The 16,704-nt window shown below is 40.6% G+C and overlaps 1 protein-coding gene across 1 annotated transcript in view; it reads left to right on the top strand.

Moving 5' to 3' along the window:
- Nucleotides 1–512: 512 nt before the first annotated feature.
- Nucleotides 513–16,704, top strand: part of rab26 (RAB26, member RAS oncogene family) — a 105,828-nt gene continuing 89,636 nt past the window's right edge. Inside the window, exons 1-2 of the mRNA XM_030755161.1 lie at nt 513–806; nt 4,212–4,322. Of these exons, the coding sequence (XP_030611021.1) occupies nt 630–806; nt 4,212–4,322 (288 nt within the window). The 5' untranslated portion in view covers nt 513–629. The remainder of the gene's footprint in view (nt 807–4,211; nt 4,323–16,704) is intronic.

Genomic DNA, 16,704 nt, shown 5'->3' with positions numbered 1-16,704 from the left:
GATTTGCATCAAAAACTGAAGCCGTAGCCTATATGAGATGTGAAAGTGCCGGCAAGAGAGCTGCATCGTATTGTAAAGCTTTCCAGTGAGCTAATATAATGGCGGATTTCGGTCTCTTGTCCTCCCTAAAACAAATTTCATGTGGATTGATCCATCAGTCAAGTCCAGCAGTTTCAGGAATCTTCTTTCTCCAGCCGTAACAGGGCTGCTTTTGTCCAACATGATTTGAAAAGTGTGTGGCTTTTATGTTTTTTTATTTATTGATTTTCATTTTAGGGTGGATTTTCCCTCTGAACGCACGCTTTCTCCCGCTCCCGACATCACATTACGAGAGAGAAAGGGAGAGAGAGAGAGCGCTGTTTACATTGTGAACAGATCTCAGATTTACAGTCATCCAGCTGCACCGCCGAGCCCACAGCTGCCTCTCTTCAAAGCCAGTTTTTTGTCCGATAATCAGTCCCTAATTGACGCTTTACGCACAGTCATGATTTTGACGCACAGGTGAACTTACTTCACCTCAACGCACCCCGACCAGAACTCAACGAGGTTAAAAAAAAAGTGTTCAGTTCACACTCGCCTCCTCGTTTTTCTTTCCTAATTGCTCGAAGCAGAGCAGGTTTGTCCAAATCATGTCCAGGAAGAAGGCAGCGAAAGGCAAAGGGAGCTCCAAGAGCCCCAAGGCATCTCCGAGCAGCGGGAGGACGGGGAAAGGTCTGACCGCAGCCGCTGCTCCGTCCTCCGGACTGGTCTATCCCAGCAGACCGTCCATCAGCAACAGCGGAGAGTTTTATGACATTTCCTTCAAGGTGAGTTAGGTGTGCTCGATTTAGCGACTTTACCGGATAAATTAAGTGCGAGCTGCAGCAGCCGGTTTAAACAAAGAAACTCACTTTTAAAAAGTGTGGTGGTATCTTCTTTGTTAGAGGTGTGCTTATGTGCAGTGGCTGAGTGAATGTCTGCAGAGATGAATTTTAGAAGATGATTAATTTGGTCCTAAAAAGCAGTTTTTTTTGTTTGTTTTTTTATAACGGTAGTGGGCTTTATGTCATTAGTTTTGAAGTTTTCAGATGTGTCAGTATGTGGAAGTTAGTTTGAGCCTATTTTTTGTCTTGTGTATATTTTTATTTCAGAATTTCCTTGTATGAGTGAACATTTTTCCAAGTTACTATCTAATATTTTGACTGCAGTGCAAGTAGCTTTATATACATTATACAAAGCCTTTTATTCATTTTTAAACAGGCTTCTTTAGCCAGTCATGAAACAAAACTTTAAATTAGAAAAACATATGTAACATATACAGAAACACATGCTGTACGCTTGCAAAAATAAATAAATACACAAGCTGGATTTCAGATCTTCATTTCCACAGTCATAGTTTTTCTGCTGTGCTTGAAATTTCATCGTGTTTACCTTCCAAACTGCTCTCACATGCACGAAATGCTGCTCAGTGCATCCGGTGTCTCCTTTCAGGCTCCAAAGTTTAGGAACACTGAGTGTTGTGGCGTACATGTAGTCCAGTGCAATAACATGGAAATGATGTGATGGAGAGGGGCTTCTATTATTAATGAGATCAGTTAACAGCACTGAAGGAGAACAGAGGCGCTTTTTGTTTAACAGGAGTGGAGCTGACAAAATAAGTAAATGCTACCGCCGTCCCACGGTGAGGTTACTTTTTTGGGCTGACCTGATATCTGTGTTAGGGGGCAGATGCCATCAACACTGAATGTCAGTTTAAATTTCCCTCACAAAATGTAATTTCGATGCTTTCCCTTCTTTCCTGTCTCTCTCCACTGTTGTAGCTGGCTAAAACACGACATTTTCAGACCTTTAAAACCATATTTATAAAAAGTATCAGAAGACCCACTGGTTGACAGTTTCAGCAACCGCTATCTCTGTATTCTGAGCTGAAATGTACAGAATTAACACTAAATTATATTCATTATGACTTGAAACAAGCAATTGAGCCCAAAAGCTCAACAGAAAAGTGTTTGCTGAGGTCAGAAAACAGGTGAGCTGACGGTTGTTTTCCCACAGACACTCATTTCTTTAAGAGTCTTCAGGAACAGTTCTCCAGGCCTCTTGAAAGACATCCAAAGCTCTTCTTTTCTTTTCTTCTGTTCTCTCAAAATCATCCCCCAATGGTTCATTAATGTTAAGGTTTGGGCTCTGGGGAGGCCAATCCATGACTCATAGTGTTCAATTATGTGTTTGTCTGCAGTGCATCGATGTCATGCTGAAAAATGAAGCAAAAATCAGATGTTATTACATGGTGGATCAAAATCAGATGGTGCTTCCCCGCACTAACTTTTCAGTCTGGTTTTTGTGTAATTTGGCACACCTCAGCCTTTCCTTCCTGTTTCCCTTCCTTAAGAATGGCTTCTTGACAGCCACAGCTTGACACTGAGACCATTTCTGATGAGGCTTCAGTGAACAGTAGATGGATCAACTGAAGAGCCAGATGCACCTCTCAGGTGTCGAGGACATAACTTTCAGATACTGTTCATCTGCTTTACATAGTTTTTAGGTCAGCCACTTATTCTTTTGTCTTCGCCTTGTCCAGTTTCTTCAGTTTTTTTAAGGACACAGTGCACTCCATGCTGAAGTATACCAAGATAAATTTTCATTTAATAGTTCTTTGGGAACCACCTTATTGGTAAATAAAAAAATATATATATATATAATTTTATGCCTGTCAAACTGTGATGAAAAAGCAGCCAATGTCTAAAGAAAAACTGGAAAGCCTGAAGATCTATTACTCAACACCACTTTAAAAATTACGCCTGGCTCCTTGGAAGCAAAATATAAAGAAGAGAGGTGGCTCAAGACTTTTACACAGTACTGTAGATTTTGTTTTAAATAAAACATTTCAACTCTTAACTTTTTATGAATGATAAGTGACAAACTAGAAGAGCCAGATTTGTATCCCCACCCAAGTTTAATGGTTCTACCTTTGTGAAAGCGCCACAACTCCACCACCAAATTCGGTGATGTTTGCATACTTTTGCTAAGAGACAGACAAGGCAAGCAAACTGCAGTGATCCACATGTATGTATTCTGACAGTGGAACAATTTTCATTTATCATTTTGTCTTTGTACCTTACTGTGTAACAATGGCTTTAATTAGAAAACAGTTAAGACCAAGCTTTTGTGAAAGCCCTTGAATTAAACCTGAAAGTCTGCAGTTCAATCATATCTTGATTGTTTGAATTGAACTGGCCAAATACTTACAGACCTTGACTGTAACTCTGCCTCGGCTCTCGCCTTGGCTGAAACAATTAATAATGACGGAGCATTGACACAGGACATACATAATTGAAACTATGAAATGGAGATGAAAAAGACTAATGATATTCTACACTGGGCATATGCAAATCTAAATTCTCATTATGTGGGTGGCAGCTGGTATTAGTATTGCACCCTGATTAGCAACTGTTCCCATGATAGACTGGCCAAAATCACAGCTCCACTTTGACTTCGTGTGGTACTCCCACTTGTAACAGTTCAGTGTCTCAAATATCACCTCTGATCACCGCGAATTAAACTCAGTCAACGTTTATATCAGAGTTGACTGCTAGACTAGAGGTAAAAATATGTTATATATAAAATGACACAAAAATGAGCAGAATTTTGTGTGTTGGATGAGAAAGAAAGAAAGAAACACAGTGTGGATTTCGGGGTGGCTGTAGCTCAGTAGGTAGAGCAGGTCACCTACTGATCGGAAGGTCAGCGGTTCGAATCCTGGCTACTCCAGGCTACATGCCAATGTATCCTTGGGCAAGATACTTAACCCCAAGTTGCTCTCCGACCGTTCTGTCGGAGTATGAATGTGAGTGAATGTTAGGTAATTAAAAGCACTTAGCTTCATAAAAATGGAAGTGCTTGTATGAATGGGAGTGCATGGGTGAATGCAAACAGGTTGTATAAGCGCTTTGAGTGCTCTGACTGAGTAGAAAAGCGCTATATAAGAACTAGTCCATTTACCATTTATTAGTCTGTACTCTCTGCTCTTTCCCAGTGGAGTCAGTGGAAAGAATATGGGAGTGTGTATGTGTGTGTGTGTGTGTCTATTGCCTAAACTCCTGTGTATTTGTAGATAAGTTTTTCACCTGAACTTTTTCCCTTCCCTACCTCAACCATCTTCCCACGCACACATGTGCAAGACTTAGAGTTTTATCAACCAATACATTTTCACCTACTCTGCTCTGTCTCAGGTGATGCTCGTGGGGGATTCAGGTGTGGGAAAGACTTGTCTGCTGGTTCGCTTCAAAGATGGAGCCTTTCTGGCTGGGAGCTTCATCTCCACCGTGGGAATTGACTTCAGGGTAAGCGCTGACTTACCGGCCACACACTGAGGAAGAAAAAGTGTCAACTTTTCAGATGTGTCACTGTGTTTTGTGTACATACAGCCATTCCTAAATAATATTTTAAAAGTGTTCTATCATGACACAGAAGTGGGGAGCTTAAATTTAGCATGATCCACAATGAACATGTTTAGATTCATGTTTATTAGATTTTTCTTTTAAATAAACACTGCAGATATTTAGTATTGTATGGTCATTAGACAGAATAACAATAAGAGGCTACATTCTCACAATCACATCTTTATTAAAGCTCTTGATACCCAGTAAATACGATTTTAATAGCTTCAACAGCAAGTGTAAACTTATAAATATATAACAATGGTTTTCAGTCAAATATGAGACATTGTAGGCTTAAATCAGGACTGGCACTATTTTCCAGTGCCAAAGAGGAAACTTCCAGCCATAGTCTCCATAATGTTCTCCTTGACACTGGGCTGCAAAATCAGTATCTCTTAAAATCTTCACTTGGGAAGTGCATTGATTTTCAAGGACAGCAGCAGCAAGTGGGAGAGATTGAGGGTGTATTGGTGTGTGACTGTCTAATGACCAGCCTTTAAACCCTGCCTGTCCCCGAGGGGACGCAACAAAAAAGTTTTAATTAAAGTAAGTTTATTTATTGATGGGTTAATTTTATTTTTTATTTTATTTTCTTACTGCTAATAGCTAATCCAATGTCTGCCCATTGTGCTCTAGGGGAAATTACAGGTGAGGGTTACAGTGCCAGTAAGAAAGGAAAGAAAAGAAAAACGGCCACACTTTAAGTGTCCCAACTTGGGACTAGAAGCAGTGACCTGTTACAGTTTTATACTGTCTTGTTGCTTCCCTAAGCAAGATCTCTGTTACTGCAGAATCTGACACAGCTGTTTAGAGCAGGAAAAAACTCCCCTAAGAGGCTATTTCTTGATGCTGTCATCCAGAGCGGCTTATGGTAGAACAAGTGTAAGAGCAGAAAGCGGTTAAATTACATAAATTAAAGGCGAATGCACAATATCTGAAAGCCCTGTTAATGTGGCACACCAGGGTGTCTTTGGTTGTATGTTAATTAATACCACTAACACAAATACTGTAGGAGCCATGCTGTATACTGAGCAACATACTGGTTGCTGTTTCACAAGGGAAGTCAGTGTCTCAAGATACATATGAGGAAAAGGAGCAAAAGTAAAATTGGTTTGGTGTAGCCAGCAAAGGCAGTAACTGGGGGGGGCAAACACACCATTAGATGCAAGAAAACAGAACAGCAAACGAGGTAAAAATAGATAAAAGTGTTTTATCGCCAGTTGACAGACAAAAAGACTGAAAAAGGAAGAACTGGTCATTATCACTTTGCAAGCAGAATACAGAGCTTTAAAAAACTTTCAAAGATTCTGCATCAAAACCATAATTGTTCTTCTGACCAAGCTTCGGCTGTTATTGTGCTCTGTGTGTCTGTGGCCTCATTATCACTTCGATGCCATGAAACCGTCTTTCCTGGAAATACGAGGGGACGGTGTGAGCAGATTACTATGATAAATAATGTATTGGTTATTTCAAAGATGCACATTTGATATCTGTGATCACTCAGTCTTTGTTTTTTGCTGTATCTGATTTGTTTTATCGTTGGTGGATTTGTGCATTGCATTAGTGCTCACTTGTTCGCATATTGTTCTTGACATTCCCTAGTGTCTAATCCCAACCATATTCCCAAGAAATTGCTTTTGCTACATGCTTTTGTTATTGTGATGAGAAGAGTAATATTATTTCATAACGGTAGGCAAAACATGAACCATGAGCCTGATTGTAGCGTCTGTATGTACTGTATGTATGTCTGTATGTACCCCATCTCCAAACTTTGTGTGAACATCGTCACACATACAGCAATTATTAGCTTTTATATATTTTTAAAAAGCAATTATAAATCCCTGTCTTTGGATTTTATATTCCTCATCCCTCTGAGAATGCGATGTCACATTCTCTGTTTGCGTTCAATATTCGTCGCCTGCGCGTAACTTAGAAGTCACCAAAATTTGTATCCGCGACAGAATTGTATTTGCGTCGTCACGACTGCGGCCAAAGACACTTATCTCCCCTGTTTGTTTTGAGTTGTCCTCTTGGATGGGTGTTCTGGAACTTCTTTTTGTTACATGTTTCATGTAATGACAGTAAATTGATTCTGATTATTGAATATATAAGAATTTGATATAGCGCCTTGCAAAAACTGCTTCTAGGACAGGTTTTTGTGAGGAAAAAGATTAATGTAGCCACCTATTTGTTTTGGACTCCATATTTTGAAGCCTTAACATTTTGGCTGCTGACATGTTGCCTTTTGTTTTTGGAGCCACAAGTGAAAATACTTGGATGAGAGGCTGATAAGCTAAGGTATCAGCTAATGCTAGCTAGCTTGGTTAGCAAGCTATAAACTGCGTGGTGCAATATTCATATATCTGCTGATTAACGTGGAGTATCGGTTAACCAAATACTAGAATTTCATTCACAAACTAAGACCAAACTTCTTGGATGGTCATGCTATAGCATCAGTCAGATAATCTGTTAAAATGTTGCACACACAGTAGGGAGGTCCAGTTTAATGAGTCCAATTAGCAGAGGTGAGGCCTAGCAGGCCTAGGCTTCAGCTGCTTTTTATCATCAACCTGTCAATCAAAGTGGCCACACCCCCCAGGCCCAGTACACAGGTGGATTTTGAGAGTCTGTGGGTTTTTATTTATTTTAAAGCCAGCTTCAAGTGGCACTTAGAGGAACTGCAGTTTTTGCCATTTCTTCTCAGGCTTCGGAAGTTACCTCTTAGCCAGGTGATGCTTAGCCTAGCAAAAATTTTTAGCAGCTGTATAAAATGAGAACGTTTTTCATTCACACACTCATACAAGGTGCTGGCCAGCTATTAAAGGGGCAGGCTGGGGATCAGTGTTCAGCCCAGCAACGCTTTGGCATATGGAGGGGATCAAACAGCCACCCCTGGGCTTAGTGTGCAACCTTTCCTGTCACTTGAGCCACAGCCAACCTGATGTGAGAGTCAGATTTCTCTCTTGGCAAAAAAAAAAAAAAAAGAAAATAGCCATACTTCTAAAACATGTGGAGCGATTCCTTTAGCCCTTTTTAAAATGCCTGTTTTACTTTTGTCAGAGGTGGCAGCTAGATAGCCTGCCCTGATGTTCAAGGTCTAGAACTCACAAGCACTCCCACGCACGCTGACATTAACGTTTACTCCTCATTAATGCGTCTGCTCAGGCTCTCTTCTCTTTAGTCTCTTCCTCTGTATGTATGTTTTTGAAGTCTTGAGCACTTGGTGACAGATTTCAGTTATTATTAGCAGCTTGAATATCTGTGCTGGAGACTGAAAGAAACACTCCTCAACAGTCGTTTGAAATGCATCTGCTTCGTCAGGCTACTTATTGGATCATGTGCTCATTAGACATGAAAATAATCCATGTGTGGTTTACACTTTAGTGTGGCTGTTTTTTAATTATACAGATTTAACGGGATGCTCTTTTTTTTTTTTTAAGACAGCAGAATCTACTTCCTGTGTTTCTTTAGTGAGCTAAAAATTACCATGAAGTGTGTGGCTTCTCTTGGCAGACAGTATATCTGCCTGCATTAGCTTTGCTGAATTAATTTCACTTTCAAAAGATGATTGGAGGCGCTTGCCATTAACATTTTGTCTTTACTTTACCCCTCTGCTTCAGATACTGCTATCAGCTCGTGCTGAACTGTAAGTGATGGGCGTCAGAGCTTATCTGCGAGGACACTTGGGTAATTAAGGTGTCTTTGTTCTCATAACTTGACGGGTACCTGAGGGCAGTATCCTAAAAGCTCAGTGAAAATCTTTAATTGGCACTGTCAGTGATATTTGAAGATATGTAATTAATATTTAGCAGCTCGCAGGCGACACAGTGCTGCACAGGTCACCTCGACTCTCACCCCATGCTTAATTAAAATGAACATTCTGAGTTAAACTGCTCAAATTGTTACTTGGGTGAGTTTTCAGTATGAAAAAGAAACGTGAGACAATATAAAATTATATTAGCAGGTTAACAAAAAACTTACCTGGTGTCATAGCTGCAGCCTGTGTGTTCATGCACCTATTGGGACAGGAACGGTGAAACTGAAGTGTTGTAATGTGCGGCTGTGAAGTTAAACTATGATGTGTTCCAGCACTGAGTGTTTAAAACGGGCTCTTTCAGCTCTGTCAGGGATCTGCAGCAATGTGACCTTTTTTATATTTAAGATAATGAGGAGTATGTGTCAGCAGCACCCAGCAGGAAAAAAGTTTTTGGAAGAGGGTGCAGCCTAACTTCTGACTGCTTTTTTATTTATATTTTTTTTAACTTGACAGGAAGAAATGATGAGTCAGAAATCAAACTTCAAACGCTGCTCTCACACTCGTCTGTTTTTTTTTTGTCTTTTTCTGGGAGAAGTTTGTCAGAATTGCTGATGGGATTTACCTGTTTCCGTGGTGGGCGAATGGCAGGTTGTATTCCCGTATTTTTTTGCTCTGCTGTCAATTATTTGTGCTTTCTCTCATTACCACAGTGTGGCTTTTCTCTCCCTTTCTCCACCTTTTCACTCAGCTTTAAATGATGCTGCACAGCACCAGGCTGGCTAATCATTAAACAAAATGCTGCACAGCTCACGTCTACATACATGATGTGTGTGTGTGTGTTTTTTGTGTGTGTGAGAGCATGACATGTAGGCCTTTAGAGTTAATAGCCAGGTTTGCTCATGATTGTGGGAATACAGCTGTCTATACAGGAGCAATTACAGAAACCTGCATCTGCACTGAGAACAGTTTAAAGTAGATGGATCCCTGATGCATCTTTGTGGCTTAGAGGACCACATACTGCAGTGTAACTCACATTAGTATTACTGCACATGTGCTGGTGGCATAACTGAATAGAGCATAAATCTAGCCCAAAGTTGGTGGTATCTGCAAGCCACTTTGCAACCCACGTCTACCCTAGCTCCTCCTCTCAAGCTGACTAAATTAGTGCCATATCTGTAGTCACCAGTGGCTGCTCTGTGCTGTGCTGGTGTCTTGCTGCTTCTCTCCTTGCCTCTGACTTTCCTTGTATGCACACGGTGGAGCGGCGGGGTGTGCTTGCCCTAATTTATGCATTCCACGTATCCACATGGAAGAGCGGGGAGGTCCCAGAACAGGGCTATGCTGCCAAATATAAATTACTGCAGATGGAAATAACAATCGTCTTTTGACTATAATGGTCCTAACTGAGCTGTAGAGATTTTACTTTGCATAATCATCACGTCTTAATATCTGAACTTTATACTTTTCAAGATATAACTTTATAAACCTGTGGGTTGGATTCGAGGAAAATTGCTCAGCTCCTTCCACAGCGAATGGAGCTCAGGATTTTAACATATATTTTATGCCAAATGAAAGAAGGACTGAAAATACACAGGAGAAATAATACCCATTGTGTTTGTCCCCCTTGGTAATGACTAACTAGAAAATAAATTACTTTGCAACATGGGAGCAATAAGAGTGCAGCAAATGCAACTGAAAGTGTCTTTTGAGAAAACGAGGACCAGGAAAACAGACTCTAGTCTGCATTTTCATTAGAACAAAAAGGAAAGGAAGACAAACTTAAAATCACATTTTTAGACAACGAGCTACGCAGCAGGCTCATCGAGCTAAACATGATTGCATGCTGTGGAAATGTACCTCTTCTCCTGTAAATTACCCACTGAAAGAGAAGTCACTTCCTGTTTTTCTGTTTTACTTTGTGTCCCGAGGTTAGATTTGGAGAAAAAAAGCTGCAGGACTGATTTATGGGGAAAAAAACTGGACGGTGCTGTTTCTCTTCCAGGGAAAATTAAAGTAGCTCCTTTTGAAAATGTGTCGTGAGCGATAAGATGTGAGAGAAAATGTTTGTCCTCCTCACCAAAGACAAAGAGAGAAGTTGGACTTTGCAGGGGAAGATGTACAGCGACGTTCTTTGGTCTGGGTTGGACATTGGAAGAACATGTGGTAGTTGGTCAGTTTTCCACGTGGATCATCAAAGTCAAATCATGCCACTTACTCTTAAAATGACCCAATTTCCCTAAACTGCTCACTGGAAAGGTTTTCTAAAAGCTTTCCTTTGTTGACTGCATTATGGGGCAAAATTATCCATGTTTCCTGTTCCTCCTGAGCAAACCTCCAGAGCAAAAAATTGGACGAGGTTGTCTGCGGTGGAAGATGATTCTGAGTTTGTGGTGAAGGCAGATGGTGGATGGCGGGAAAAACTACCAGGAAATCGTGGTTACTCTTCAGTAATGGTGAAACGCTCCTGACAGGCAGCTCTGGTAATATCAGAAAATGCCATCTTTATTCAGAAGGTTCTCCATGAATGTTTCCTGAAAATGTTGAAGCACAGAAGGTAAAAGCTGCTCGTAGTTGCAGTAGATTCTCAGTAAATGTTTGCAAGCCTAAACTGTTGCAGTGAACATTAAGCATGTGAGGCTAAGCCTGCTTTATAAGGCTGGGAAGCAGCAGTGTTAATGGAAAATGTGTTAATTTTAGACACTGGCAGTATTACTCCTGTGAGATAAAAGCTACATCTCCTGGCTGTGATCTCAGTAATTCAATAATTCAGTGATCTCAGTTCTTACCAATCAGTATTGGTATTTTGTCCCTGTATACTTTTTTTTTTTTTTTTTTTTTTTACACACATATGCAGAGGGGTGTTAGAACATGCTGCCTTACTATACACATTCACAGCAAATCTTTATTTTCTGAATAAACATTGGGAAATTCAGCAAATTTCCCAGTCATGTGCTTTAATAAATATAATATTTATGCTTTCTGCTTCCTTTTTTGTAATTTACCACTGACCGCATTGGACAATACTGGTTGTCATGGTAACAACACACAGGTACACCAAAGGCAATTTTCTGTGCACAATTTGAAAAAGGTAGAAGGCAGAGTCTGCATTATGCATGCACTGGCAAAGACATCGACAGCCACACACTGTGACTCAGTAGGACACATGCTCCTGTCATCCACTCAGTATTGGATCACTGTGTAATTGTAGAATGAATCACAGACGTCTTTACAGCCTACCTGTGTGTCTGTGGTACCTGGAAGACTATATGTTGTGGGATTTGCCAGTGACCTGATGTATCCAGGATTTACATTACGTATGCAGATCTCTTGACATCTCTTGTGTAACACTGTGTAAGCTCAGGACTCTGTTGTGTACAGTGAGATGCTCTGAGACAGTGTGGGCCCTATAAAGTGGAGATGTCTCAGATTATGATGTATTATACAATTATTTTGTATTTCCCTGTAATAGTGATCTATATGGAAGGTAGGTTTCCTTTGCTGACTGCAGTTCTTATTTATTTTTAAGAATATCTTTATTAATCATTAATAATAAATACATTTTCCTCATAGTACTGTCACCTTTTCACAAAATGTTTTCATCTTCCTACACTGCCAAACACAGGGAGGATCATAAGCAGTATCTGTAATTATCAACAACAGTTCAACATGAATTAACACTTTCAGCACAAAACATAAAACTGTTAACTGCAAACTGGTTTGTGCATTCAAAGCTGCCATTTCTCCTACTGATGGCAGCTCAGGTGTCTTTATAATCTTATGATCTCTCCAACCCGTCATGTGTTATCTCAATGGGAACGCTGCATTTACGGTCTCGAGGTCCCTCTTGAACTCTGGTACCATTGTCCTGTTAAAAATTCACGCAGACATGGCACGCACACAGTTTCAAGAACCCTTAAAACCAACATTTCCCACAGTTTGACCCATGTTGGTGGACGGGAGGTACGGGTCAAAATGGACTCGGAACAGTTTCAATGTCAAAAATCAGTAATATCTGTGTCAAATTAGAATATTTTCATTTTTGTGTATTTTGGGCAGCTTCAGGGTCGTCAAATTTTTACTGCTGTTAAATGACAAAATGTATCAAACTAGACTCGAGCACCACATTTGGAGGTTGATGGGGTTGATGGTGGAGGCCCAAGTTTGGTTAAAATGTGTCAGATTTTCTTACCTCATTTGTATTCGATTTTAATACATTATTAATTCAAGTTGCCTTACTTGGATCGGTAAAGGCGTTACAATCTGCTGGGTTTGGGAAGACTTTTTCACATTTTGCTGTACAGTTGCAAATGATATTCTTTTACAAACTGTTCCCATTTTACTTTTTAGTGCTTAAAACCTTTGCATATATTTGTGTTTGAAGCACACACTTAGTAAATGTGCTGCATTCATAATAAGGAAGCCTACAAAGGTTATGGTACCAGGCTGTGCTGTGGGAAGAAAACAAGCAGAGGACCGACAGCATAATAATCATAATATACTTCATGATATCAAAATGTGTGATCATTTTTGCTCGAGGCACTGATCCATAATTAAATCGCCCCCTTTCAAAAAATTTCAAACCCTGAACTCACCTGCATCGCCATGATCGTTGTGGGAAGTTTCCTTTCAGTCTGCAGCTCACGGTCTTCTCCTGCAGTATCTGCTGAAAATAAGCCATATGTAGATGCACTTCAGTATTCATGAATAAGCAAAATGATGAAACACACTCATGCTAATAAGCTGCCACAGGATAACATCAGTACAAAGCCACATTTTCTCCACTCTTACATAACCTATCATTCCTGTTCTTTTTGCCTTTTATTTAAAGCCTCCTTCTAGATTTTAATTTACGTTTACCTCGCTCTTCTTTTTGTAAACCCTGGTTAATAATTTCTGTAGTTTAAGAACATTTATCTTTTTTGCTAATAAACAGTAGACCTGGAAACCCTGGGGACAGATAACCAGTAAACTGAGATGTTTACAGAATTTAATGTATTGGTCTGCTTTTAGCATTTTTTTTTTTTTTTTTTTTTTTCTTTTGCATCACGCAACTGTTCATGTGCTTGTTGGGTTCCCAGGAGACCGTTGTTATGGACCAGTAACCTTGACAACGATGCAATGCGATGAATATGTGGCACTGCTTCCACCAGACTCAGTTCGTTTGGCTGGCAGATGGCTTTCAGGCTTTTTTGAGCTTCAGGGTTATCAGAGGTCTTTCTCTGGTGACAGGGCATGTTGAAGTTGTTGCTGTTACTGTTGCAGCCACGGAGCAAACTATGACCATAATCTCCACGTGATAAATTTACAGACAGGTTTGCTCAAAAGGAACATTTTAGTTCCCATTCTTACAGATTGGAAGCGTTCCAATTCTATCACAGTGTTGTAGTGAAGGCAGCTGAACGCCTCCACTGGAGCAAGTCTGGGTTGAAGTGTCAGCCTGTCCCAGCTGTCATAGGGCGAGAGGCAGGATATACCCTGGACAGGTCGCCAGTCTGTCGCAGGGCTAACACAGCGAGACAGACAACCATCCACACTCACATTCACACCTAATGGGCAATTTAGAATTACCAGTTAACCTAACCCCACTAACTGCAGACTGCTTCTACAAACATCTGTGAAAGAATGGGTCGCTCTCAGGAGCTCAGTGAATTCCAGCATGGTACCGTGATAGGATGATACCTGTGCAACAAGTCCAGTTGGGAATTTTCCTCATTACTAAATATTCCACAGTCAGCTGTTAGTGGGATTATAACAAAGTGGAAGTGATCGGAACAACAGCAACTCAACCATGAAGTGGCAGGCCGTGTAAAATCACAGAGTGGGGTCAGAGGTTGCTGAGGGTCATAGTGCACAGAGGTCACCAACTTTCAGCAGAGTCAATCACTACAGACCTCCAAACTTCATGTGGCCTTCAGATCAGCTCAAGAACAGTGTGTAGAGAGCTTCATGGAATGGGTTTCCATGGCAGCTGCATCCAAGCCTTACATCACCAAGCTCAAGTTTGGTGGAGGGGGGGTTATGGTGTGGGGGTGTTTTTCAGGAGTTGGGCTCGGCCCCTTAGTTCCAGTGAAAGGAACTCTTAATGCTTCAGCATACCAAGACATTTGGGACAATTTGATGCTCCCAACTCTGTGGGAACAGTTTGGGGATGGCCCCTTCCTGTTCCAACATGACTGCACACCAGTGCACAAAGCAGCTCCATAAAGACATGGATGAGCCAGTTTGGTGTGGAAGAACTTGACTGGCCTGCACAGAGTCCTGACCTCAGCCTGATAGAACACCTTTGGGATGAATTAGAGTGGAGACTGTGTCTGACCTCACAAATACCTTTCTGGGAGATTAACACTATCCCAATTCTTGTGGAAAGCCTTCCCAGAGGAGGTGGGCCAACTTCATATTAAACCCTATGGTAACATTGAAATTAATCAAATCCTGATTAAGTATATATTTCATTAGGGATGTAATGATTGTCGGCCATTTGAGTCATACCTCAGGAGAATGAATAAGAAAAAAAAAAATACTTTTTTTTTAACCATATGATCATAATTGGATTTCAAACCCTAAATGAAGTCCATTATTCTGATGTTTTTCCAATTCACTCTTTACCAGAGCAATTTTTTTAGTAATGAAAGCTTTCACCAGCCCAGCTTTTACCAGGCGTTAATGACCAACAGCTCCATTTGGCTAATTAGCCTATCATTACCGACGACATTTCTCTAGCTATATTTACACACACACACACACACGCGCACACACACACTGTTTACACCAACACAAAATGTGCTCTTAATTAGAAATGGACAAACAGACCGCTCAGCTAAAGTGTGTGTTTTACCACAGAGCTCGCGGGCTGTGACTAGAGACTGTGGAAGTCCCGTCTGGCTTTCAGAAACATTGCAGCCTTAGTTTTTATTGATGTGTAACAGTGGAAGCTTTATCATATAAACAAGTGGGTCTCACTGCTACAACAGTTTTCACTGTCACTTAAAGTAAAACACATTGGATGATGACAGATGACCAATCATTATGGACCCTTCCAATGATTTTTATGGCTAGCAAAAGGTAATTGCCTTGTGATGCACTCTGAAAGTGTGGAGCAGAGTCAACCAGCATTTGTAATCAATCAGTGTTTTTGGCACCTCATCAATGCAAGTCAAATTATTCTTATCATTATTATCATTATTACTTAAATTGCTTTTCTTATCATATGATGTGAGAGGGAAAAATGCAAAAGTGGCCACTGTCATGAGTTAATCATAGTATAAGAGATAAAAGTCTAATAAGGCTTCTTTTTCTTATATGGGATACCTGCCAGCAGTCCTTCACTGTGCTGCTCTTTCTTTCCTGTGTCAGAGAAACCTTCAGAGCTCTTACTGTAGGCCAAAGACCTCATATCACACCTAGAAATATCATTCAATTAACAAAAAAATCAAGAACTGTGGTATTGATCTCATATCTCCTGCTCCACCTGGGAGAAGTAAAGGCTTTTCTTTATGAAAACCTAAAGCTGCTTGTGGATCTTCCCAGGCACAATTTGGAGTGGGCACAGCTCAGTGGGAGAGAACTCATTATTTGCAAAGGAATGCAGCTAACCTGCGGTTTGATTTAAGGGACTTCAAAAAGCCTCTCCTTTCTCAAGACTGGCGGTCTTACTGCTGGAGGCTGGGTAGAAGCAGAAGATTGCTCCAGCAGTCCTGATATATTTGATGAGGTGCGGTACTCCCATCTGTGACTCAAAGCAGTCGGGCCGGATTGAGGTTATGTGCACAGTGCTTGGTGGTAAGGCCAGGAAACGAGTTCTAGTGTCTTTCTTCAACTCTGTTTTTTCTCTTTTAAACTCCTCAGCATGATCACTCTGACCATCACCAAATACCAAATCTAAAGGTAAAGGAAAAGACTCACCAACCATCACTCAGGACTCTGTCACTTGTGAAGGAGCACTTTGGTTTTTTTAATGAACCACTTTCCACTTTGTCAGATCTCCAAAAAACTATATAAACTTCATCTATATTCAGTGAGTAATCTCATCAACGTTAATCCCCATTCTGGGAATTTTAACAGCTCTGCCACCAGCTGGTCATTCATAATCTTGCATATTTGGTGGTGGCACTGACCTAGGGTCAGAAAAGCAATTTTGTTGACCTACTTGAAGTCATAATGTAGAGATGTTCAATATAAAATGATTTAATTGAATGGCTTCAGGATTTACATCCAAACCGTGACAGTAAGTACAGTTCAGTCAGCTGCAATAAGCAAACATTAAGGGTTCATAGCTGCTGTGTTGAGGCCACTTTTCCCTAAAGCATTGATTCATTATTGTGAAGCAGCCTTCATGAGCCCCGAGTCCACTGCAGCTTTCCTCCTAAAGACAGAAAATTCATTTCTAAGCAGCTGTTTTCCAGCTTTTATAACGCAAAGCGTTTGCAAAAGTGCAGCCTCCACTAAGGTGTTTTTCCTTTTCTTCTTCTGATTTATGGAAAGCTGCCATCAGCCTATATCCATCCAGCAGTTTGTGAGCAGCTCTCATAA

The sequence above is a fragment of the Archocentrus centrarchus genome, chromosome 19 (assembly GCF_007364275.1).
Source record: "Archocentrus centrarchus isolate MPI-CPG fArcCen1 chromosome 19, fArcCen1, whole genome shotgun sequence".
NCBI lineage: Eukaryota > Metazoa > Chordata > Actinopteri > Cichliformes > Cichlidae > Archocentrus > Archocentrus centrarchus.
Note: the sequence above shows the minus strand (reverse complement) of the source record. Positions and strands in the feature narration are given on the sequence as shown.